The 24,388-nt window shown below is 32.0% G+C and overlaps 1 protein-coding gene across 1 annotated transcript in view; it reads left to right on the plus strand.

Annotated features, from left to right (window-relative positions):
• Nucleotides 1-24,388, plus strand: part of Nup154 (nuclear pore complex protein Nup154) — a 55,008-nt gene that overhangs the window by 17,342 nt on the left and 13,278 nt on the right. The window contains 16 exon segments of the mRNA XM_076465791.1: nt 703-876; nt 2,016-2,126; nt 3,193-3,255; nt 4,605-4,743; nt 8,584-8,646; nt 9,050-9,212; nt 9,471-9,537; nt 10,215-10,327; nt 12,153-12,262; nt 12,748-12,881; nt 13,165-13,224; nt 17,951-18,082; nt 18,668-18,745; nt 21,825-22,021; nt 23,324-23,474; nt 23,790-23,894. Coding sequence (XP_076321906.1) covers nt 703-876; nt 2,016-2,126; nt 3,193-3,255; nt 4,605-4,743; nt 8,584-8,646; nt 9,050-9,212; nt 9,471-9,537; nt 10,215-10,327; nt 12,153-12,262; nt 12,748-12,881; nt 13,165-13,224; nt 17,951-18,082; nt 18,668-18,745; nt 21,825-22,021; nt 23,324-23,474; nt 23,790-23,894 — 1,860 coding nt within the window.

Genomic DNA, 24,388 nt, shown 5'->3' on the forward strand with positions numbered 1-24,388 from the left:
TTAATGTTCCTCATCTTCTTCCATGAAAATTATTTGATTTCCTGTCCTATTGTAACACCATAATTCAAAGAAAAATATAAAATCATGAATGAAGCATTAGATTAACCTTAAAGCCTAGGACTATAAACGTGTCAGAAGTTTCAAATAAATCTCCTCTTCTAGCAATATATCACTGAGATAATCATTACATTTCAACCTACACAAATCTCCAGTGACCTGGAAGCCATACCAGCTTATATAAATACAATAAACAGACATTTATTACAATATAGATGAAATACATCAAAATCACAATAACAACCAAGTTGAGAAACAGTGATTGGCTAAAACTAATTTCCATGGAAGTTACAAGGTTCAAATAATAATAATTTGTTCAAAATTGTTTCAGCTTTCCCTATAACAAGATATTAGGGCCATATTACACTCAAAAATAATTTACAAGTAATAATGTTTTACAGTTTGCTGCAATAATTACATATCTATTTTTATTTTTCTATATAACAGTTTTTAATTGAATGAATTTCAAGTCTGAAGATTTTTTGGTAAATAAAAGTACAAGTTTATTTCTTAATTCAGAGATGCAGTTTTTACCTTTTGGGGTAAGATGCATTCATTCTTGTTCAATAGTTGAATCAAACAGTTGTACCTAGAATTCTATAAAATAGTTGTATGTTGAAATTCACCTTAATTTTATATTTGCAGACTGTGATTCCTGTGGATGGTAAAACCTGGTGCATGACCGAGGTTCTTCAGCTCCAACCCCCCAAGCCACTCTGTACCCTGAACATCAACAATGTGATCCTGCCATCAGAGCCTCCACTGGTGGTCAGTCAGCATGCAGAACTTCCCCGCAAGTTTGTTGTCTTGTCAGCACAGGTAAAACATTCTTTGAGAAATGATTAACAAGAGGGAATAATCTTGAAGGCTTGTTGGACATTTTACCTTCAATATTGTATTAACACGGCACTGTAGCACATGTAATGTTCCTTCTGGTTGGTGAGGTGCATTAAGAACAGCTTTGTGAAGCTTTCATGCATTCCTTAATATTTCAATATTTAAGAAAAGAGTTCCTTTAGAAATAAACGAGTTTCTTCTTTTCATAAGAAAGATTATAAAATGTCTTTTTTATATTAAAACTTACGTAAACTGTTTTCTCAATGGACAAACAAAATAGAGCATAATTCACAAAATGTTGGTAGACATAAGGAAAACAGTTGAAAAAAACAAAAGTAGTGGAGGACGAATGAAAACAAAAACATCCGTTACTGCAGATCACAGAACAAAAAGAAATGTTTTCAATACAGAGAATAACTGACAAGGAGTAACTATAAGATGTTTTAACCACTTTAATAATAGAAACAAACAAACTACAAGATGTTTTAACCACTTTAATAATAGAAACAAACATTTCATGGATTAGATGAATGAAAAAACCCTTATCTTCTAGGAATATATATGACAGAGGACCCCTTAACAATTAATGTATTGGAACATTATGGAGTACTCCACTGACCTCTTAAAAGAACTAGTATCCTGAAACATTTCAATAACAGATTTCTAACAGTAAAACCCTCTATTTAAAAATATTTCTTATTACCATAGTACAGTTTAAAAGTATCAGGTGTTGATATCCAATGTTAAAAATATTATTTCTCGTTACCATAGTATAACTAGCGAGTCTCGGTTGTTGATATCCAATGTTAAACACGTTATTTCTCGTTACCATAGTATAACTAGCGAGTCTCGGTTGTTGATAATTAATTATCTACTTTTCTGAGAATCTGAATTTAACCAAAATAAGCATAAATAGAAAGTGGATTGATCTTAAATTAGCTACTTGGTTTACCAAACACAAAATTGTTGTGTTAATGAAAATAAATGTTTAGACTGACTCAGAACCTTTTATTTAATAGATAGTGTATTGTAGCTCTACAGATTAACTTAAACTTTTATCCACACAATTACAAAATTGTATATAAAATTGACCCTTCTGTTTCTTTACATAATTTTGATAGGGCAGCCAGATAGTGACCAAACTAAGGCCCATTGACCAACTCCGTCATTTGTTACTTGCTAATAATGGTCCAGATTGTGAACCTGTTAAAGCTTTCTTTATTCTTCATAAGGTATGTTATTTGTGTCATATATGAACCTGTCAAAGCTTTCTCTGTTCTTCATAAGGTATGTTGTTTGTCATATATGAACCTGTCAAAGGTTTCTCTGTTCTTCATAAGGTATGTTGTTTGTGTCATATATGAACCTGTCAAAGGTTTCTCTGTTCTTCATAAGGTATGTTGTTTGTGTCATATATGAACCTGTCAAAGCTTTCTCTGTTCTTCATAAGGTATGTTGTTTGTGTCATATATGAACCTGTCAAAGCTTTCTCTGTTCTTCATAAGGTATGTTGTTTGTGTCATATATGAACCTGTCAAAGCTTTCTCTGTTCTTCATAAGGTATGTTGTTTGTGTCATATATGAACCTGTCAAAGCTTTCTCTGTTCTTCATAAGGTATGTTGTTTGTGTCATATATGAACCTGTCAAAGCTTTCTCTGTTCTTCATAAGGTATGTTGTTTGTGTCATATATGAACCTGTCAAAGCTTTCTCTGTTCTTCATAAGGTATGTTGTTTGTGTCATATATGAACCTGTCAAAGCTTTCTCTGTTCTTCATAAGGTATGTTGTTTGTGTCATATATGAACCTGTCAAAGCTTTCTCTGTTCTTCATAAGGTATGTTGTTTGTGTCATATATGAACCTGTCAAAGCTTTCTCTGTTCTTCATAAGGTATGTTGTTTGTGTCATATATGAACCTGTCAAAGCTTTCTCTGTTCTTCATAAGGTATGTTGTTTGTGTTAGATGTGAAACTGTTTAGTTTAAAGGTATTAGTTGTGTTTTTATATTATGTTTATGAATCTCAAAGCATAAACCATTATAATAAATCTTAACTTTAAATATATTCAATATCTTGTCACATCTGGAAAGTCTTAATGGTATTGACTTGGTTTGATTCATTGCTATGTACCAGAAGGTGTGTGTTATTGAGACACTATTTAATCTATATGAAGGGAACAAGATTTAATTTGGAAACTTTCGGCATCAGAGGTCCTCCTGAACTGGCTTTCTAATAAAAACCGTAAACTTCATTTCTACTTTCTTGTTACTTTGTATTAACTATGTTAATTTCTTTTTAGCAAACCCAAGCTTGTGCTATGTGTCTCATCCTAGCATGCTCTAGAATGACTCAGGAGGAACAGGTAATATTAATATTTATTGTTGTGGTTATAATTGTAATACCAGTTTGACATTGCTCAGCTTAAACATTGCAAAGTTATTAAAGAAATGTAACAATAGTTTGTAAACTGTGTCTTTTAAAAGATCTTTCAACACAAGTCGGGACATGCACGGTACTGACCGGCAACAGTGTTCGTAGACAGTTGACACAAGTTGGGACATGCACGGTTCACTAAACTGTTAAATGTTTGAACTGTTCTGTTGGTTTATTCTAGTAGTTTTAATTTTCTGCATAATTAAATGAAGCAGTAAATAATGTTTATCTTTCACAAAAAGAATAAAAGATTTACAACTCTTGTAAAAAAAAAAAAAATCCCACAAATCTAGCAAGAATGTGGTCTAGATATTAGTATGTGGACACCCTGTAAATATCTAGGTTTGTGTCTACTCTGTACTTTCTGCACATGCTCCATAGCTATGCTAGAGAAGTCTCTTCTGTGATATCCTTGTGTGATTTACAAAAAATATGTACAATTTATCAGCCTGAAAAAAAACCAATTTCAGTGTAAGTGATTTGAATACTGAATACAGTTTGTATAATAGATCTTGTATAATACTGTAGTTTATTAATTTCCATATTTTTGTATTATATACCTTAGAAGGGCTAGCCAGATCAAAAGGATAACATCTGATTTGATATAAAATAACTGCGTTTACTGTGTGAGTGATGAAGTCAAATAACTGATTACAACAGTGATGTCACTTTAAGTAATTTAATATAATGATTAACTCTGTATATGTTATTAAAATAATCACCTGAAAATTAATGTTTTCAGACATTACTGTTTTTGAGTTTCTAAGTAATCAGAATGTTGTCATGAAAGTAGTACACTGACTGAAATTAGTGTATTGAATTATTGTTGTTTCCAGTTATTTTGGTTATATAAATACCATGAGAATAATTGATTGGAGAGCCTAATGAATAATTAATTATATAATTTTAAACATTGTAGAACAAAATTTTCATTTTTCAGAAATAATGTATTTAAGCAGTATGAAGGTGTTGTAATAAAACATCAGATAGACTGTCACCCAACAAAAGGTCTTTCTGTTTTCTTTGTTTCCTTCTTGTAGCAACCTTAATTTTTTTGTATGTTGATGACTAGCAACTGCATGTTTGTATACTGTGAAAACAGTTATGTTTAAATATGGAAATGTTGGTAGAGATCATATTTACCATAAATAAAAATTAATTTTTAAGAACAAGTATCAAGTAAAGAACTCGCACACATTGAATGGCTTAAGTAACCACTAGCAGATATAAGGTTTAACGTAAATAACGGTGTTACTTAACTTGTCATTTATGGTTTAGGTGGCAGAATGGGCTACTCGAGCCTTCCTGTTGTATGGGGGGGAACCTTGTATATCATTTCCTGTGCCCAGTAACCCTAGTTCCTTAATGGTTTCTCCCAGCTCTCCTGCACCTACATTTGGTCCATCAACTGTTCCAGGTATTTATATTTAAATGATCTCGTAGTTTGAGTTTCAAAACTCGTCAAGTTGGTAACACAGTGTAAACCAGTAGTAATAATTGATTTTGTTTCTTCTAAATCCATAAAAGTATATGTAATGTATTCTTTTCTGGCTGCCTTAAGGAGAACCAGTTACGTTTTTGTCACAACTTTTATGATTGGATTTTGTGCTATTCTTTTAATTTTTGTAATATTTGTATGACCTAAACCACAAATTAAGAGCTAGACTTTATTGTTGTTTATAGCTCACCAACTTGCACTGTTCAGTGATTTCACCCACAATTAAATAATGTCTTGCATTGTTCAGACAGTGACTTCAACCATTACTAGATGTGTTTCACATTTGGAATGTTAACTTCAATTATATGTCTTACATTGGGTGAAGTCTTGAAGAAAATCACTGGATCTCCTTAGATTGTTCAAGATTGGTAAGGGAGCTGATATTTTCCATGGATCATTTTTGTATTTATTTGTGAGTGATAAAACAAGTGGACACAAATATAAATTTTGGCAATGTAAAAGACATCTTAAACTTGCAGTTTTATTTTTCTAGCATACAGGTTGGTATGTGGAAGTTGTTTTTGCTTTTGCATATGGTAGATTTCTCAAATGTGTTTGAGAAAAGACTTGATAAATGTTTACATTGATTGTAATGGATTTCAGTCCACTGAGTATGTCCATCCATTTAAAACAACTCGCATCCAACCCTGACATTTAAAAGTCATGTATTTTAAATTAAGAAGTGTGGTATTTTTTGGATTGGAATTTTATGTATAAAGTTGTATGAATTTTTGAAAATTAAATATTTTTTATAATATTTGGTGAATGATGCTAAAAACTTTTTTTAATGGTTTTATGCCTACTTCTACTTGTAAGTGTACGAACCACATTTTTCACAAAATAAATTAATAAAAGGTGCAAAATATAAGTTAGTTTATATTTGTTTAGCCTTATTTGAACTATTGATGGTTTTACGGAAACATTTTGAAATTATTGTAATGGAGATAAGTATCGTATTTTGTCTTTAGTCTGTCTGACAAAGTGATTGGTTGTCTTTAGTCTGTCTGACAAAGTGATTGGTTGTCTTTAGTCTGTCTGACAAAGTGATTGGTTGTCTTTAGTCTGTCTGACAAAGTGATTGGTTGTCTTTAGTCTGTCTGACAAAGTGATTTGTTGTCTTTAGTCTGTCTGACAAAGTGATTTGTTGTCTTTAGTCTGTCTGACAAAGTGATTTGTTGTCTTTAGTCTGTCTGACAAAGTGATTGGTAATATTATTTGTATAAAAACTGTCGCTAAGAAAGACAACTCTTAGTTCTAATCTTGTTAATTAGATTCTTATCCTAGGTTGAAATATATTATTCTGTGTAACTCCATAATGTTTCTTGGATTTCATTATTACAGTCTTGTCAGTAGCTATTAATATCCTTCAAAAACGCATGTAAACCAACTGAACAAAATCCTATTACAAATGAAAAACCCACACAGTTTCAGAAAATGTTTATTCTTTCCCACATAAGACTAAATCATACACACCACAACTATACAACACCCCCAAATCTCTTAAACCAGATGGTTCACTATGACCCATAATGTTGACCTATGAATCATGCAACTATAACCTTGGTAAATACATAGTGTGCCAATTTTTAAATATATTTTTGATCAACTAAATCATAGTCTTAATGGCCAGTTTTGATGTAATCTCCCTCTTCATAGAAGTCTCACTACTGAAACCTATAAGACAACTTTAGGACTTTATATCAAAAACCGTAACCCATTGATACACATCCCCAGCAACCCTTATAGAATTCACTACCACCATAACTAACTTAATGTTCAATAACCAAAACTACCTACAAATAAATGGCTTAAGTATGGGGAATCCCGTGTCACCAGTTCTAGCCAACATTTTTATGACACAGATTGAATTGCAGGGGATCCATTCAGCCTTACACTCACCACTATACTGGTACAGCTATGTTGATGATACAATTGCTGTATTCACATCTACATAACACACAGTGTTTTTCAATTGTGTTAACTCAATACACCCCAACATTAAGTTCATGTGTGAACAGGAAAAACATAACCAAATAGCATTTCTTAACATCAAGATCACGAGAGTCAATACACAATTCAAAACAGAAATCCACATAAATATTGCCCATCCTGGATTATATATTCCCTGGGACTCAGCGCATGAAACAAAACAAAAACATCATTAATAAAACACAATGCAACGACTGTCACAACTTTTGTATTGGAGAAACAAGCAGAAATATGAAAACCAGATTAAAAAAACACAAACACTTTTGCACAATTTGAACAGTGCAGATCAAATAAGCACAACATAACCATAGAAAACATAAGTAGGAAAACAAATATAAACAAACAAAATCAAAGAATCCCTACTTGTACAACAACTAAACCCAAAATTAAACCAATATAAAGGAACACCTTTATATCTATACTTATTAACAACCTAACATTTAACTGCAACGCCCCCTACAATCTTGTACTTGGTTACTCTCTCATCCCTAAGATGCACCTGGCAACAGTCAATTGCAAACTTTCTTTGCTAACATGAAGATGACTTAAAGCCGAAAGGTTGTGAATTTTAAGTTTAATACCCACATTAGGTGTCTTTAGAATACATTAATATCCTACAAGTTCACTAATCCAATTGACACTGTCACCAGTTAGTTGAAAATCAATGCTTGTCATTGTGGATTCAATTAACAATTTGAAAAAGTTACTAATCCATATTTCAGGGATGCTAGCAGTTGTACAGCTACTTCGATATTCTGGTAGTAATTTTAAGAAATTGTCTTTTGTACATTTCTTAAAGATGAATATTATAAAGCTATTTGAAACTAGAGTTCCATCCTTAGTGACAGTTATGAGTTTGTAGCTGAAGATGGCTGCTACTGGTAGTTTGGACAGTTATGATGCTAGTCTTTTGTTCTGTTTGTTTCCCCATGATTATATTGGTTAAGTATGTGAGTGTGAAGACCTTGTTCTAATCTGTCATCATCATAAATGATTATTTCTGTGGGTTTTGGTGCTTCCTATGTCAGCCATTGTTTTGTAGAAGTACCAAAATAAGGTTCTTGTGAAGTTTGCTTTAATACATACCTTATTCCTTTTCATGTTTTGTGTAACTGGAAATCAACTACCTATAGAGTTCACAGGTTCATTTCCTCAGGGTGTAACTGCTGCCAGGAAACTTTATATTCTTGTTTATATTTCTATTCCACTGTGATCCAGTCTTGCACGTAATGTTGGTTGTGATTTGTTGATGAAGTATGATTATATCTCTGTCACAAGACAATAACATTAAGCTTAATGTATTTGTAAAGACTATATTTCTTATTTGTTCCCTTGTGGGTTTTCTCAGAAGTAGTGTGTATAATGGTATTTCAACCACCGCATGTCCATCTTTATCTAATGTTAATGATCAGTACTGTGTTTCATGTATTCAGTTTTGGTTGTTGTATAATGTTCTGTTGCTTGTCCTAGAAAACAGTTGTAACTAATTATATAAAACACACTGCTCATTATTTTAATAGTAGTACATGTAATTAATAATATAGTATGATGCTGTTTCAGTTTTGTAATCGGACATTCTGGTAAATAGGCCGTCATTCTACTGATGTTATCTACTGGTCACACAATTTAACAGAAAGCTACTGTCCTATGAAACATAATTTAATGTTGTTTACAGCTTGGTCAGAAAGGTACCATTGAGTCAAATATAATGTTTATAGCTTGGTCAGAAAGCTACCATCCTGTTAAATGTAGTTTTGATGTTGTTTACAGCTTGGTCAAGCACTCCTGCAGTAGGTCACCATCCTGGTACAACCTTTTCTGTCCCTGGTTCAGGTAAGTTTATTCTCCAATGTTTTAAGCCATGATTTGGTGGTTTACTGATTTTCAATTTCTTGCTGCTTTATTATCTTGATCGTCATGGCAAACTTTCTGTTGCCAGTTATCCATGAATGATACATGAAGTAAGACCATGAAGCTGATGATGTCTACTTCTGTTGCTTATCAGAATTTATATAAATGAAGAGCATGATTAATTACACTGTTTTTTTTGTTTGAAGAAAAGTAGAAACTTTTACACCATTGATTGGATAAAAATATCCAGTTATTCTGTGAGAGTTGTTTTATGTTTGAAGAAGTAATTTAATTAATTTGGTAAATATTGGTAAAATTCTTCACATTTTTTATCATTAGTTTTTACGACAATATAATGAACTGAAACTGATTGGTATACAACCAGGCATTCCATACAGTCCAGTAGTCTCTCTGAACCAAACGTATGGTATTCCTTCTCAGGAACAACAGTCAGTGTTAACACAACAACAGCTACCAAGTGGTGGCCCAGAGATGATTTACTCTGGTAAACATAATGGTCTATATCTTTACCTGTCAAGGATATTAAGGTAATAACAAACTATAATAATAGTTTAATGTAATGATTAGCTGTAATAATAGTTTAACACTCTTATAACGTACATCATTAACACTATACTTGTTAATAGCGACTCAATACTTTTGTAATGTACGTTGCCAACAGTATATAATCGTTAGTAGTGATTCAACAATTAAAATATTGAAAAATGGAATTTTCTATTTGTATATTGTATTTTCATTTTATTTTGTGTTTTTTTCCTTACTCTGATATTTTTTTAAATATTCAGACCCATCTGGAATTTAAAAGTTGTATCAGATATTCCATATAAATCAAAGAAAGGTGATGTGGATTATGTGAGTATAGTGTTTTCATGTGTCAGTATGTTTAATAAGAAATCAGAATTTAAATCAGACACAATCTGAAGTACAAGTAGTATAGGTATGTTTAATAAGAAATCTAACACAATCTGAAGTACAAATAGTATAGGTATGTTTAATAAGAAATCTAACACAATCTGAAGTACAAATAGTATAGGTATGTTTAATAAGAAATCTAACACAATCTGAAGTACAAATAGTATAGGTATGTTTAATAAGAAATCTAACACAATCTGAAGTACAAATAGTATAGGTATGTTTAATAAGAAATCTAACACAATCTGAAGTACAAGTAGTATAGGTATGTTTAATAAGAAATCTAACACAATCTGAAGTACAAATAGTATAGGTATGTTTAATAAGAAATCAGACACAATCTGAAGTACAAGTAGTATAGGTATGTTTAATAAGAAATCAGACACAATTTGAAGTACAAGTAGTATGGAAACATAATTAAACCATTGTATATTTTAAAGAAAAATTTTTTAATATATTACACAGATTTTTGATAATAACTTTGAATGTTGTTATATACGTAAAAACATTTATAGCTGATTGCCTAAAAATCCTGATTTGTGTGAAACCACATTGTTTTTGACTAATTCCAGATTACATTTTACCTTCTGGAATTTCTTTCTTTTTTTAATACTTAGCTAGCAAGCAGTGTGTCGAGTGAAGATCTGAGTCGATACCTAGAACAACTCCATGCACTTAAAGATTTTGTGCAGAATAATTCACAGTTCAGTCTGGCAACAGGTGCTAACGGGTAAGTTAAGTGATGAGACTACATGTGCTGTAATACAAAACACAAGATTTCAGGTTAAATTAGCTCATTTTGTGTTCAAACAAATTGTACGACATAAAAATTCTAATACACAACCTAACTGAAGTAACTGATAACAACACTTCTTACTTTCACAGAAGGATATAGAGGATGACCTAATTTAAGTAACTTACAACACTTGTCGCTTCCACACAAGGATATACACAATGACCTCACAAATGATCTTAGTATTAAAGAAAGTTCAGAGATTTCTCAATATACAGTGACTTGTATTTCTAATAACTTTACCAAAATACACTGTAACAATGACATGCTTTTATTATTACACAAGAAAATTACATTTAACTTTATAAACCATATATTAATCCATTATTGAAAGCCAGTTGGTTTTATTTTGATATTTGTTTTCAGTCAAATACTTTTATTAGTTTTAGTAAATAGCTGTAATTTATGCTATTGAGTTTTAATAGGAAATTTATCTAACTTTAAAAATTTAGTTCTGTTGTTTAAAAGTGTTTTAAACTTGACTAATATGATTGGCCTTATTATATTGTGTTATATTATTTTTATATATTTTATTATACTGTTTCCCTGTTTTATACTCGCACTACCTGATGTTAATACTTCTGATATTGTTACTAGATTAATTGCTATTCATAGAAAGTTTTTTTGTTTTGACGTCTACTGTTGTTGAGTGTTCAAACTTCTAAAGAAAGTCGTCAAATTTGAAACCTTTTTATTGAATATTGAATTTTACACCTTGTGCCATTTTTTGTAAAAGATTATTTTCACATCTTTAAAAGACTTCTATTGTTTGTGTTTATTTAGTTGAGTAAAGTATTGTAGTTTAATTTACTGATTTTTTTTTTCCAACAATTAAAAATGTCTCACCAGCAGTTTAATTTTTTACAGAAGATGACCTAAGCTCTGACAGCTCATGGTTGTTACTACAAGTGAATTTGGAGTTTTAAATTATGTTGTCATTTTCTAAAACAATCCAGATCATTTGCACAAAATTTTTAGAATTCACTTCTGTTGGTTAAATAATATTTTCATCTTGACATAAGAACTTGCAGTGTATGTTTGATGGACAGTCGGTACTCTAATGTGAGAGAAATCTTGAGAATTTTCTGGTTCATTTCTTATTGTTCCACAAAATAGAAGTAATGATGGAACCTCTTGTACAAGTGAGTGCATAGTTGGTTGTTCTTGTTTTGGTTGTTTTTTGGAAGTTTTTTGTGGCTAAAGAACAACATGCACCTGCAGAAATAGAGAAAAAAAAACATTTTTGAATCTTTAAATAACCTGTTGATTAAAATAGTAAGTTACTGGTTTTCCTTTCTTTTCATTGTCTGGTTTGTGTCCAGTTTATTGGATGACACAATCTCTATGCATATGTTGAAGGTTTTAAATGTTTTGAATTTTCTTCTAATCTAACATCAAGGATGGTGAGGGTTTCTTTTGTGTCTAGTTTCTATTTATTGACAGCCTTGTTAAGATTATGGAAGTGATTCATTTCAATAAACAAATAATTGTCAGTGGATCTAAGTTTCTAACTTTTTGCTGGATGTTTGAAATGCCTTTTTATAATTATCAACGTACCAGACAATAAGTGAAGAATTCATGTTGGATATTTTGTCTTTTGATGTGAATAAACTTTTAAAACTAATGATTTTGAAATGCATTTCATTATGATACTTGAAGTTATTTATAGATAACTTGTGTAACAAGGTTATGTAGGATTTGTTTTTGTTCCTACTTGTTTTTACAGCTTGTGACTAAGTATTGCAGGTTTTTATTTGTCCAGTGTAAGTCTTGGCCAGAATGTGTCACAAGTCCTCAACTTCCTGCGTCCAGAGACTCTGACCCCCGGTGAGATGACACAGATGCAGCAGCAGCTTTCGAGGAAGTCTCAAGGTAAGCATCAAGAACTCGGGAGTTGCTTGATTCATTTGGATCGGTGCTCCATGGAACCAGAACCTTTGAACCAAATACAGTATTTTTATAAACTTTTCTGTACTTCATATTTTGAGATCTCCAATATGGTATTATACAGAAGTGAGTAGGAGAACTGATTCTATACTAGTGATCTGGTTTCATGAGATGTAATATTGTTTTAATAAATAAACTTTACATGTATTAGATAATATGAACATTCTATAATTGTTTTTGACTCCCAGCATTAATAATGTATTGTGTGTGGCTGTTTTGTTTTCTAATGCCCAATGTATGAAGTTGCATGATATGTATGGCTGTCTTTGTTTTTCATTAATAAGGATGTAAGGGCACATACACATTGTGTGTGTAACTCCTTTTGTTCTCCATTAATCAGGATGTAATGCTACATACATATTGTGTTTGAATTTTGTTTTTCACTAGTAAGGGTGTGTGTTATGTTTCAGCCGAAGCTCAGCTACAAGAAAGGTCTTCTCTCCTCAACCTACAACAACTTCTGAATTACACTTGTGAAGTCCTAGGTCTTTGGAAAGTGCTTTGTGACCACCAGTTTCATATTATAACAGGAATGTTGTCAAAGGTATGACAAGTAATGTTGATTGCTAGAATACTTTCTTTAATCTACTACATATATAGTATATGTGTGTAAGCAGAGTTCTGTTTATAAACTCTTTAATGTGGGTTTATTGATGATTAAAGCCATTTTAAGTAGCTGTAATAACAAAAAATCTAATTTGTTTCATACAAAACTTAACAAGAGGTTCGTTTGATTTAGACACAGAATAAAAATTGCAGAATTTTAAAAATGTCTTTATTTTTTAGATTTATATGTAGCATTATGAAAATTTTAAATTTTATTTCAGGACTTTCAAAACCAGATGAAAGTTATAACATGCAGAGACTTTGTATGTAATGGAAGAGAGGTTAGTAGAAAGTTTACTATACAATCTTGACATGTAATTTTTAAACATATTTTAAGTTAAATAATTTTTATTACTCACCATCCTAAAAATTAGTGTAAAGTACTCTAAGTTTTGTCTAATCCTTACATTATTTTGCAAAAGCAACAAGTCAGTTAATACATATGGAACATGAAGATTTGAGAAGTATTGTAGGCTTAACTTGTCTTCTTCAAGTCTTGTGTTAGTACTTCACTGTAAGTTATGTTGTACACTACTGCCACAATTTACTGTAGGATGAAATTATAAGTGGGTCAGTGGGACTAAATGTTAGGCTTAGGTTTGTTGTGTTAGTACTTCACTGCAAGTTATGTTGTACACTTCTGCCGGAATTTACTGTAGGATGAAATTATAAGTGGATCACTAGGACTAAATGTTAGGCTAAGGTTGGTATGTAAAAATGAGCAGGTTGGACTTGTTGGATTGTTTCAGTGGAAGAAGGAAGCATTTTACAATGGAGTGTTTACATTCAAACAAGATAGGGCTGGCTTATTTGCTACACCTACTAACCCTGCTTACACTGATCAAAGGCCACATTATTGATTTGTTGACTTTCATCCAAACTTTTATCATAACTACTAGTTTATGAATTATATATCAGTGTTAAGTATTGTATCAAGTTGTAGATTGTAATTTAGATTTTATTACTATACATTAGTTAATTTATTAATTTAAAGATATGTATTAAAAAAACACACCTAAAATATCAATTTTGTTTGCCATATATTATGTTGAATGCAGCAGTGGCTCAAATTAGACGTATGTGATATCAAAATATAAAGTGTAGTTTTTGTATGAATTAGGAACTCCAAATTATCCATACTAAGAAATTGTAATCTAAAATAAGAACCACCTATCTCTTCTATTTGTGAAGTTATTGCCACTTCTTTTTTATTTTTAAAAACACTCGTATATACACTTTTGTGTATGACTTGAATAACCAGTCGAAAGCTCAGAAGTCCCATTAATGGTTTTCTCAGCCATTTTCAAGTATTGTGACATTTCTTTCTTGTGATACAAAATTTCAAGTAGGTAAGTTGAGTCTACTGCTCCAAATTTTACATTTTTAAACCTGAATATATCTTAATTACTACACTTGATAAACAATGGTGTAATTCTGTGGTATCCTTACACTATATTGATTTTTGGTTATTTCATGATGTACATATAAAACTAAAAAATTTAACTACAAAGAATGTAAGACGAAATAACTTTGTTTTTTTCTTCTTTACTGACTGTCCCTCAGTGAGAGGTCACCTCCAAAGGAAGGTTCTTTTCAGTTTACCTCTTTTGGGATCTGAATGTCCACCCACGTGAATCATCTGGTCCTCTGGGGCTAGAATCAACTGAGTACCAGTACTAGACATTCTAAACAGAATTGTGAATTTTATCAGATGGTGGTATTTGGGTAAAGTGTCTACAAAACCCTGGCATTACAAGTGAGCATTATGCTTTTAGCTCTGTGGTGTGTCCTCTCTTAGGGCTTCATGGTGGGTGATGTTAGTGGACATCATGTTTCTCTAATCCTGTGGCTTCTCACATTTCTCACCCTTGATTGGTAAATTTGTAGGGCTGTAACACTTAGTCCTAAGTTACAGTTGAAAACCTACCTTGATTCCTCATTTTACTGTTGCTATCTGAAAAGCCCTTTGGACAGATGTCACCATTTTTTTATTCAGAAGGAATTGGAAGGTTTTGCTGACTCTCCAAAATCTGTCCAAAAATTAAGGTCTGTAGATGTTTGCATTGAAATATTGAAATCAGAACATACAAAACTCCTAGGAAATCCAAGACTTTTGTGGATTTGTCTATTCATATTAATCCCAATGCTACCCTGAATAGATGTTGAGGAGTTATTGCTGAAAGGGATCTTCTTAACATCCTTAAATTGGAGATTCTTGCCAGTCTCTCGAGTTAAGATGTTTTGTCCATGCTACATATCTCCACTCCCAAAGATGGAGTACTTTGGGCTACTGGCCTTCTCGTTTTTGACATTCGCTTCTCCATGTCTCCCTACATCTGTTATGTAAGGTTACCCATGTTGTAATGTTTGGCCCTATATCAGGAACCCTCTTTGCATGCCACAGTGGAAGTTTGAAGCAGACCAACTGCCTCTCTCTCAGAACTTGATTCTGCCATCAATTGACAATTGTGTAGGATCAGTAGTTATACTGTATAGTCTGCCAGGAGATATGGAAGGCTCAAAAATGAGCCTGGGAGAACTTAAAAAGTTATTTTTCTTTTTCTAACTGCATTGTTTATCAGCAGGCTTGTGCCCATGTGTGGCAGGTCAAGCATTGAATACAGAAGGAATCTTGGATTAAGATCACTTTCAGCAACTCTAGTTCCACCAGCTCCAAAGTTGTGTGTGACCAGAATTGGGTGGTCAGTGTGTTGTACGCCTCCCATAGTCTTATATTTTCCCCTCTTCTGCCTCCTCCTCAGCTTTCTTGGCATCAAGATTGCTGCTTTCTTCTCAGGAGGTGGATTTAACTGACAATTACCTGTTCACCATGCTGTAACTGAAGATCACTCTTCATCAGTCTTGCTGTACCTCTGTCAGACTCAACAGTATTCATTATAAAATGCTGCACCATTTTAAACAACCAGATGAGACAGGAGGAATCTTTCGTCATGCTTGTTGCCAGACCATTATACTACCATTTTCTTCTCACCAGTTGACAGCTGGCTTGGGGTGAAGAATGTTCCAACAAGGTTTTCCAGATAAAACCTACTGTTGTTCTTTGGCCATCTAGTTTCTGCAGGGTTCATAATGAAGCAGTTGTATTAACAAGGCTCTGCATTGGTCACAACTCTTTAATCCATCTTTTTCCTTTGTTCAGCACTGATGCACCATTGTGTCATAATAGTCCACATTTTATTGCCATGCCATTGTTACTACCGTGAGCAACAGCATCATTTTAGATGTATTTACATTCACAACTTACCATTGTTTTTAAAGAACGTTTTCACTGTACTATTGGTCTTTTAAATTTTATTTGTTTTACCTTTTAATGGGAATTCAGCTACAAAAAACACAAATCCTATATTTTTGTGTGCTTTGTTTACTTTTTAACCTTTGCCTACTTGTTGCTATTTTTTGTTTTTGTTTTTCACCTTTTTTATGCATTTGGAGTATAACTTTGCTTCAAACAAGAAATGAAACAATTCCTGTTTTTACCAACTGATAGTTCACTGATAATGTATAAACATGTGTAATGTATTAAAACTGAAATGTGACTGTATTTTACAAAACATTACACTGTAAGCATAAAACCTTATTTATAAGTAATAATGTATAAATGTGTTTAATGTATTATAAACAAAATATGACTGTACATTACTAAATACTAGTATATTAAAACCACTAAGACAGATCACTTTGAAAGATCAGTTTTATATTATTGGATACAGTAACATGTGTGCTGTGTTATTGTAACTTCTGTAAGGTCAGCCAGGCATTGCTGAAAGGTCAGTTATTAAAAAATAATGAATATACTGCTGGCCAAAATCTTAAAGCCAATGAACATAAAGAAAAAATATGCATTTTGTATTGTTAGACTCAACCACTTGAGTAGAGCTTCGAAAGATGAAAATAAGAAAAGGTTTAAAAAAAAATTTTGTAGCATTTAATAGGAAAAATGTGAACACTGTGAAATTATCCTAAATACTAGTTGGTCAAAAGTTTAAGACCATACCAAAAAAGAAGTCCTAAACAGGGTAGGAAATGCTTAGCAAGAGGTCTTGGTAGTGAGTTGCACAGCCATCATTGCAAATAACTTCAAACATTTGCCCTCTATAACATGAAGCTCCATTGTTCTATGGAAGGAGAAAGCACCCCAGTTCATGATGGAACCTCCTCCACTGTGTTGTGTAGAAAATGTCTCCAGTGGGATATCCTTATTGTGCCAGTAATGTTAGAAGCCATCTGGACCATCCAGGTTAAATTTTTTCTCATCAGAGAACAAAACCTTCGTCCACTTTTCTACATCCCATATTTGGTGCTTTTCAGCAAAGTTTAACCAAGCTGTTTCGTGGTGTGGAAGGAGGCATGACCTTTGAAGATGTTTATGGTTTTTGAAGCCTTTCTCTCATACATGCCATCTTGTTGTTTTTGAGCTGCATATTAAGGCCTGAAAGAGCCTTAATCTGGTTTGACAATTAGCTGGTATCTTGCCAGACAACTTGTCAAATGTTACCGATACATCATTTCTCTTATTTAACAGTAAGAATATTAGGACTAGGAGACATGAGTATGAAGTTTGATATGGATGAGTGATCTTCACTAAAGACAGTTTTATTTTTGTACCAAAGTGGAATGGGTTATCATCAGAAGTTGTGGAAACAGTAAATTTAAGAAAAGGCTTGACAAGTATACAAATGTTAAGGGTTGCCTTTAACATTTTTCATTTACATTTATTTCATGATAGTTTTAGTTTATAAAATGGAACAGCTGAGATTGATCCATAGATCCCATGTTGCTCCAAAACAATATTATTTGTTGATATTTTACTGTCAGACTGCTATGAAATATAAAGAAATAGTGGGTTTTTACATTTCTTCAGTTACATGAGAAATTTGTGAATTTCTCCTTTTCAAATGTCAATTTTGAATTAGCATTTCATTGTTTAAGTGTGTAGATGGGGTAAGGTACTGTTCATGAACTTGGTTATGGTTTCTTCTGGTACAGGTTGCTGGAGCTTTGGTCACTGCTCTGATCAACAGATACTTGGATGACAATGCTACAACAGATGCTATCAGTGGCCGTCTCAGAGAAGTTTGTCCTACAATTTTCAAAGTAGAGGATGCTGTATTTTCTAAGGTAAGATAAACCCACTTACTTTGTTGTTCTGTACCAGCTGGAAGTGCTGAACACTTCCTATTAGTCTGTACTATCCATGTATCACCCAAAAGTTCTACTTAGTCTGTGCATGAGTGTGATACTATTTGTCGTATTTCTTATCCTTCATTTGGTGGACAGATGACATCTTGTGGGGAATAAATTGTGCCATATGCTTGTTTCTTTGTGTTAGTAATATCTAGTGATGGATGAAATGTTTTTATATAAATATTCCTGTATTGTGTGGGTCATGTTCTGTTAATGTTTGTTATATACTTATCTGTGTGTTTTGAGTCTATTGTTGGTAATGTGTATTGCATATGCATGTTCTACTAATGTTTGTTACATAATTATCTATCTGTGTGTTGTGTTGTTTTTGAGGGTGTAACAACTGATGGGTGATAGTTTTGTGTTGCAGCTAGTTGTAAGTAATAGGAATGTATGTTATATAATTACTGCCGTCCAGAGTTTAGACACACGTGTACTTAACAAACATTTTACTAATTAGTTCTTGGTGTCTGAACTATGACAGTGTTTTTTTAATAACAGAACACTTGTGGGTTACAGGCACATGAAATGTTAGTGAATGCAAGAAACATCCAGAGTAAACAAGAGAAGGAAAAGCTGTTACGGGAAGCTTTGCAGGTGAGCACCAGTAGAACACTAGTTATTAACTACCCTTGTTGTTGTTTGATTACTTTCCATGTATCTGTTTATATAATCAATGATATGTTGATGTGATTAGGTTCTGGTCATGTATTAACTCCTAATCTTTTTCTATGGGTAAGTTTGTTGACTTGCATCCTAAAGTTTATTGAAGTATTATTTTATGAATTTATGTCAATAAGTTTGGAACCAAATTGTAGATTATAATTCAAACTTTAATATTATGAGTTAATTTCTTAAAATAAATATTAAAAGAACATGCCTTTAATATAAATTTTAGTGAGTTACCTGGTTTGTTGAATGTAGCAGTGTTTTAAAATTAGATGTTTGTGATGTTAAGATACTAAGTCTATAGTTTTGTACAAACTAGGGACTCGGATTACTAGTATTATCAGCTAGAATATAAAATTAGAACCTAATATATTTTTATTTTGTTGATATATGGCTTATGTACTGAATCATACATAGTGGCCTCCTTTCAACTCTCCATTTTTTAAACAGTCCCTTATATATACTTACTTCAATATATGGCATGTGAATAACCAATTAATCAACAGCTTAGAATGTCCCTAGATAGTTTCTCTGCCATTTTTATCTTTCAAAATACAACACTACTCTCTCAATCCAAGGTTTCAATGAGGTAAGTATTGTTTGTTTTTGAGTCTGCTTGAGGTTTTATGTATTTTAAAGTCTAAATACATCTTAGTTAAGGAGCTTAGTAAATTATAGTGTAATTCTATGGTATTTATATAGCTATTTACAATTTTTTGGTTATTTAACTGCACATATATTGAAATTAAATAATTATATTTAAATGAAGTTTAATGAATAAACAAAATCTTGAGGAAGAACTGCGTTAAAAACGGAAAATCTAATCCTCTGATTAATTGCATTATAACCCTAAAATATTCAAGCCCAAAACAAATATACTGCACATTTTCTAAAAAAATGATCATAGAGTACAAGCTACAACATGGGATTATAAAATGTATCCATGTTTACTTATTTAACTTCATTTAAATGTAGTTATTTAATTTTTCTAAAATATATGTATTATAATAATTAAAGTGGGACTTTATGTTACAAAATACAGTTCACTAAAACACAGACAAGATGGGGAAGACTTAAGGTCAGTTTCACATTTACTGGACAAGTAGCATGGTTGAGATTGATGATGTGATAGACCTCGCATAATTAGACTATAATAAATAACGTAAAGTATAGTCTTACTGAATACAAATGTTTGAAATGTATTTAGAAGTTCTATAGTCCTGCAAACAATATTTGAAATTTTTGGGACAACAAAAATTTTTTAAATGAAATCACTTTGTACTCAGACTAGTAATAAAAAAAGACTTTTAACAAACATATCTTTCGTAAAAATATTTCATTAAAACATCGTATTTTTTGTATACAAAATATTTTATAATCTATGTTAAAAGTCTACCACATTTTATGTATCAAAAGTTATAGTGGAAACACTTGATGTGTGCAAGTGTATAGAGAGACTTGTGTATATTAAACTGAGCCTGTAGCTTGGTCCCTGAGACTGACCTTATAATCATTCTGTACATGTAAGAGTTTTCCTGATATATCTAAATTAGGTGTATGTTTAGAATTTGTCAAACATTACACTGTTTGTATATAGAAAATATCAGATTTTTTTTTTTTTAATTAAGTTTTAAGGGTTAGGTAATGTTTCTCTTGTGTCTTTTTTTCTTGTGCATGTTGTCTATCCAACATGGAATATAATTTTTATTTTAAGATTAAGAATACTTTTATGAATCAGAAAATATTATAATGTTCAGACAGTTATCAAACCTTTCTTAAGAAAAGAACTTTGTTATTGTCACTAACAACCCACAGTATGGGTTTGGTCGATTCAACCAATCACAGCACTACCATAAAGGAAATAAATACGAGTTATGCTTTTTTCATTCTAGAATAACTACAGATTATAACATGGAAATGCAAATGTTTAGCCTAAATAGACTTGTGTCATAACATTATACATTAGTATATATTTTTTACATTAGTTGACCTTTCAGCCACACTTGGCTAACATTACAGAAGTTACAATAACACAGCACACATTCACCACTCATGTTACTGTATCTAGTAATATAAAACTGACCTTTACAAAGTGACCTGTCTTAGAGGTTTTTAATGTGCTAGTATTTTGTAATGTACACTCACACTTCAGTTATAATACATTATTATTTACAAATAAGTTCCTAAACTATTATTTATTAAGCCAGTCAATAAAGAATTGTAACAAACAATTTTCTAGTTACAATGTTTGTACTTGTTTGGTGTTCACTGTAGATTGCTGAACTTTTATAAATTCTTACATGTGGAGTATTTGAAACTAAATATTTCTATTTTTGTTTTATATATACATTTGAAGTAACCAAAAACATCGTAACTATATTAGTATTATATATGTACACATTAAAGTATCAAGTTTAGTAACTAAGCTGAATTTAGGTCTAAGAAATGTGAAATACTGAGCTAACTATGAAACTAATGTACTTGAAATCTCATTTCAAAAGAATGAAAATGGTTGAGAAAAGTACTTTGGAGATGTTTGTGAGTTTTAGATAGGTTATTTACATGTTATGTGTAAGTGAACAGTGTTTGATTCAGTACATAAACCATATCTCTGTAAAATATAAATACAGTAAAACCTGTCTCGGGTGGAATTGCACAGGATCGAGTAAAATATCAGGCTTAGACATTAAACATGCATTTCCTTAATTATATATAATTTTTGGGCAGAACGTTATACTTGCTTGACTCGAGAAGTAAAATGTTTGAATAAAATTATTATACAAAGCCTTTTGTAAGAGAATTCTTAAGATAATGCTGCAAAATTTTCTAGTTTACACAGGGTTTACTATAGTAGTTTTCTCAAGTTCTAAAGGAGGGTATTCCAAATTCTTTTGTGTAATACCAGTTTTGTTCAAGCTTTACAGGAGGGTATACCAAAACTTCTTTCAAGTTCTCTAGGAGGGTATACCAAATCCTCTTGTGTAATATGAGTTTTGTTCTTCCACAGCTCTGTATGCAAGTCAGTTCCCAGTTAAATCTACAATCTGTGTGCACCTTGTTTCAACAAGCCCATTACTACAGAGGAATCCTCGACTTGTCTCTGTCTGCAGCTCAGCGAAGAGATCCACAAGGTTTAGCCCTACATTTCTACAAGAATGGAGAGCCACCAGAGGACCAGCAGGGGTTACAGTATTATTCTAGTAGGTAAGTGTGGTCAACAGCAGCAAGGGTTACAGTATTGTTCTAGTAGGTGAGTGTGGTCAGCAGCAGCAAAGGTTACAGTATTGTTCTAGTAGGTGAGTGTGGTCAGCAGCAGCAAGGGTTACAGTATTGTTCTAGTAGGTGAGTGTGGTCAGCAGCAGCAAGGGTTACAGTATTGTTCTAGTAGGTGAGTGTGGTCAGCAGCAGCAAGGGTTACAGTATTGTTCCAATTTAATAGTTTATATGTGTGTCTGTGAGAGCTACTGGTCTGAACTTTTTACAATTGTTTCAACAGAGATTAAGTTTACCTTTTTTTAAAATTTTTTTGTCATTTGAGTTGCACTGTTTTAAAAACAAAACTGATAAGATGTTCAGAGATTGATCAAACCAAACAAACTAGATTAGTAATTTCTAGTTCAGGAATCATGGGGAGGGGGGTGGATGGGTTTTATTCATTGCCAACTTTTAAGCACAGATTACCCTGAACATTTCCTAATTAAAGAACATTTAGTCATGTGATATTAATTTGTGCATTTTACATAAATAATGATGCTTGATACAGCTGTACTGAGTGGATGTGGATGAAACTGTTAATCTAGATTCTGTGGAATTACTTTAAAGGAACCTATTAACACCTGTAAAGTTGTATACATTTTTAAAAGAGGTATATGTAGGTGTAAATAGACACCTGCCAAATAAACTGTTATTAACAGGAGTGATGGTTTAATAATTTTCTACTTTCTGTATCCAACTATCAAATACACGTACTATATTCAATAAAGTTCATTAATCCAACTATCAAATACACGTACTATATTCAATAAAGTTCATTAAAAAATTCATTGAATTTCTTCATTTCACAACAACCGCACCTAAAAAGTTTTATAATATATAAAATATATATATATACTTTGATCTGTTTTTGTTCACTTCAGAGCACGATGGTAGCTAAAACAAAATGTGGTTTAGTTAAGTTATGATTGTTTCAGTGTTATAAAATGTAGCTACCAGTTTGGCTGCCACATTTGATTGAATTCCTCTAAGTTGCACATCCAATCCTTTTTTGTCTACATTGATACCATCAGATTGTGCAACATGCATTGGTAAGATTAGACATTGTAGCACACATTGATAGGATTCAGTAAGACAGTCATATTATCTTACACATATTTATAGCTTCAGGTAATTAATTTACAATAAAGAAATGTTATTCTAATATTCATGTACTTATTTAATTTGTTTTTTATGTTGAAGTTTAACCAGCAGTTGTTTTAAGATGTCAAGAACTGTATTGTTTTTCTCTAGAATGGAATGCTATAGAACGGTCATGGAGAACTTAAATCACTTGCTAACCCTCAGCACCTCCCTCCCACAGTCTCCCAGCATTCCAAGAGTTCCTGGTCCACCACCAACTCGAGATCCCAACTTATTGTCGCAGGAAGAAGCTAGAGTTTATGTGAGTCTTTCTAGCTATACACTAACAATTCTCACATTTCTATCAAACTTAAAGCTATGAAGTTTTCCAACATATGTAATCTAACAGGTTTAACCATGTTAATGTTTAACATATCCATGTTAGGTCACTTCCTTTGTGATTTTCCTTGATATAGAAGATATCAGTTTGTTTTACATTATACTTAATAACGTTATAGTATTTTGCTTTGACTATAAAACCTGTTACATTGGCTCTGAAGATCTGACTGTTTCAGTAGTAGAACCTGTTAAGTTGGTAATTTGTGTTATTTTCTGAATAACTTGTTCTTTGTTTCAGTTTGAGCAGATGTTTCAGCTGGCTCTTAAGTCTGATGATGAACTTTTCCACGTAGCTTTGTATGACTGGCTTACAGAACAACATCAGACGGAAAGGCTGTTAGATGTATGTAACAGTGATCTGGTTTTTTAGTTACTGAATATTGTGGAGGGAAATTACATTAAGTTTGTGCTTTTTTTGTGATGTGTACAACATACCACAGTTTATCGGACCTACTTGGAAGAAAAACTACATTAACTTTTAGACATGAACAGTTAGCAGAATATGGTGATTGGTTAATTGCCAACTCATTGAATGTGTACATTCAATAAATTGGTTCTCACGTGAACTTGGATAGTTCAAATAATCAAAGATAGTGATTTTGAATAATCTATTATTTTTGTGAATTATAAAACTAATTAATGAAGCAAAATAAACTTGAATTTCTTGAATATAATTGAAATATTCCAGTTTCACGAACAGTTGGGATAATAAAAAACATTAATTTTGATTAGTTTATTATTTCAATGGATTTTGTTATTATTATTTGGTAAGAAATTAATTGGATATCAATAATTCTTTTTTCTGTATGTCATATGGAAGGACCAGTTTTATAGATT

Source organism: Tachypleus tridentatus, chromosome 1 (assembly GCF_004210375.1).
Source record: "Tachypleus tridentatus isolate NWPU-2018 chromosome 1, ASM421037v1, whole genome shotgun sequence".
Taxonomy (NCBI): domain Eukaryota; kingdom Metazoa; phylum Arthropoda; class Merostomata; order Xiphosura; family Limulidae; genus Tachypleus; species Tachypleus tridentatus.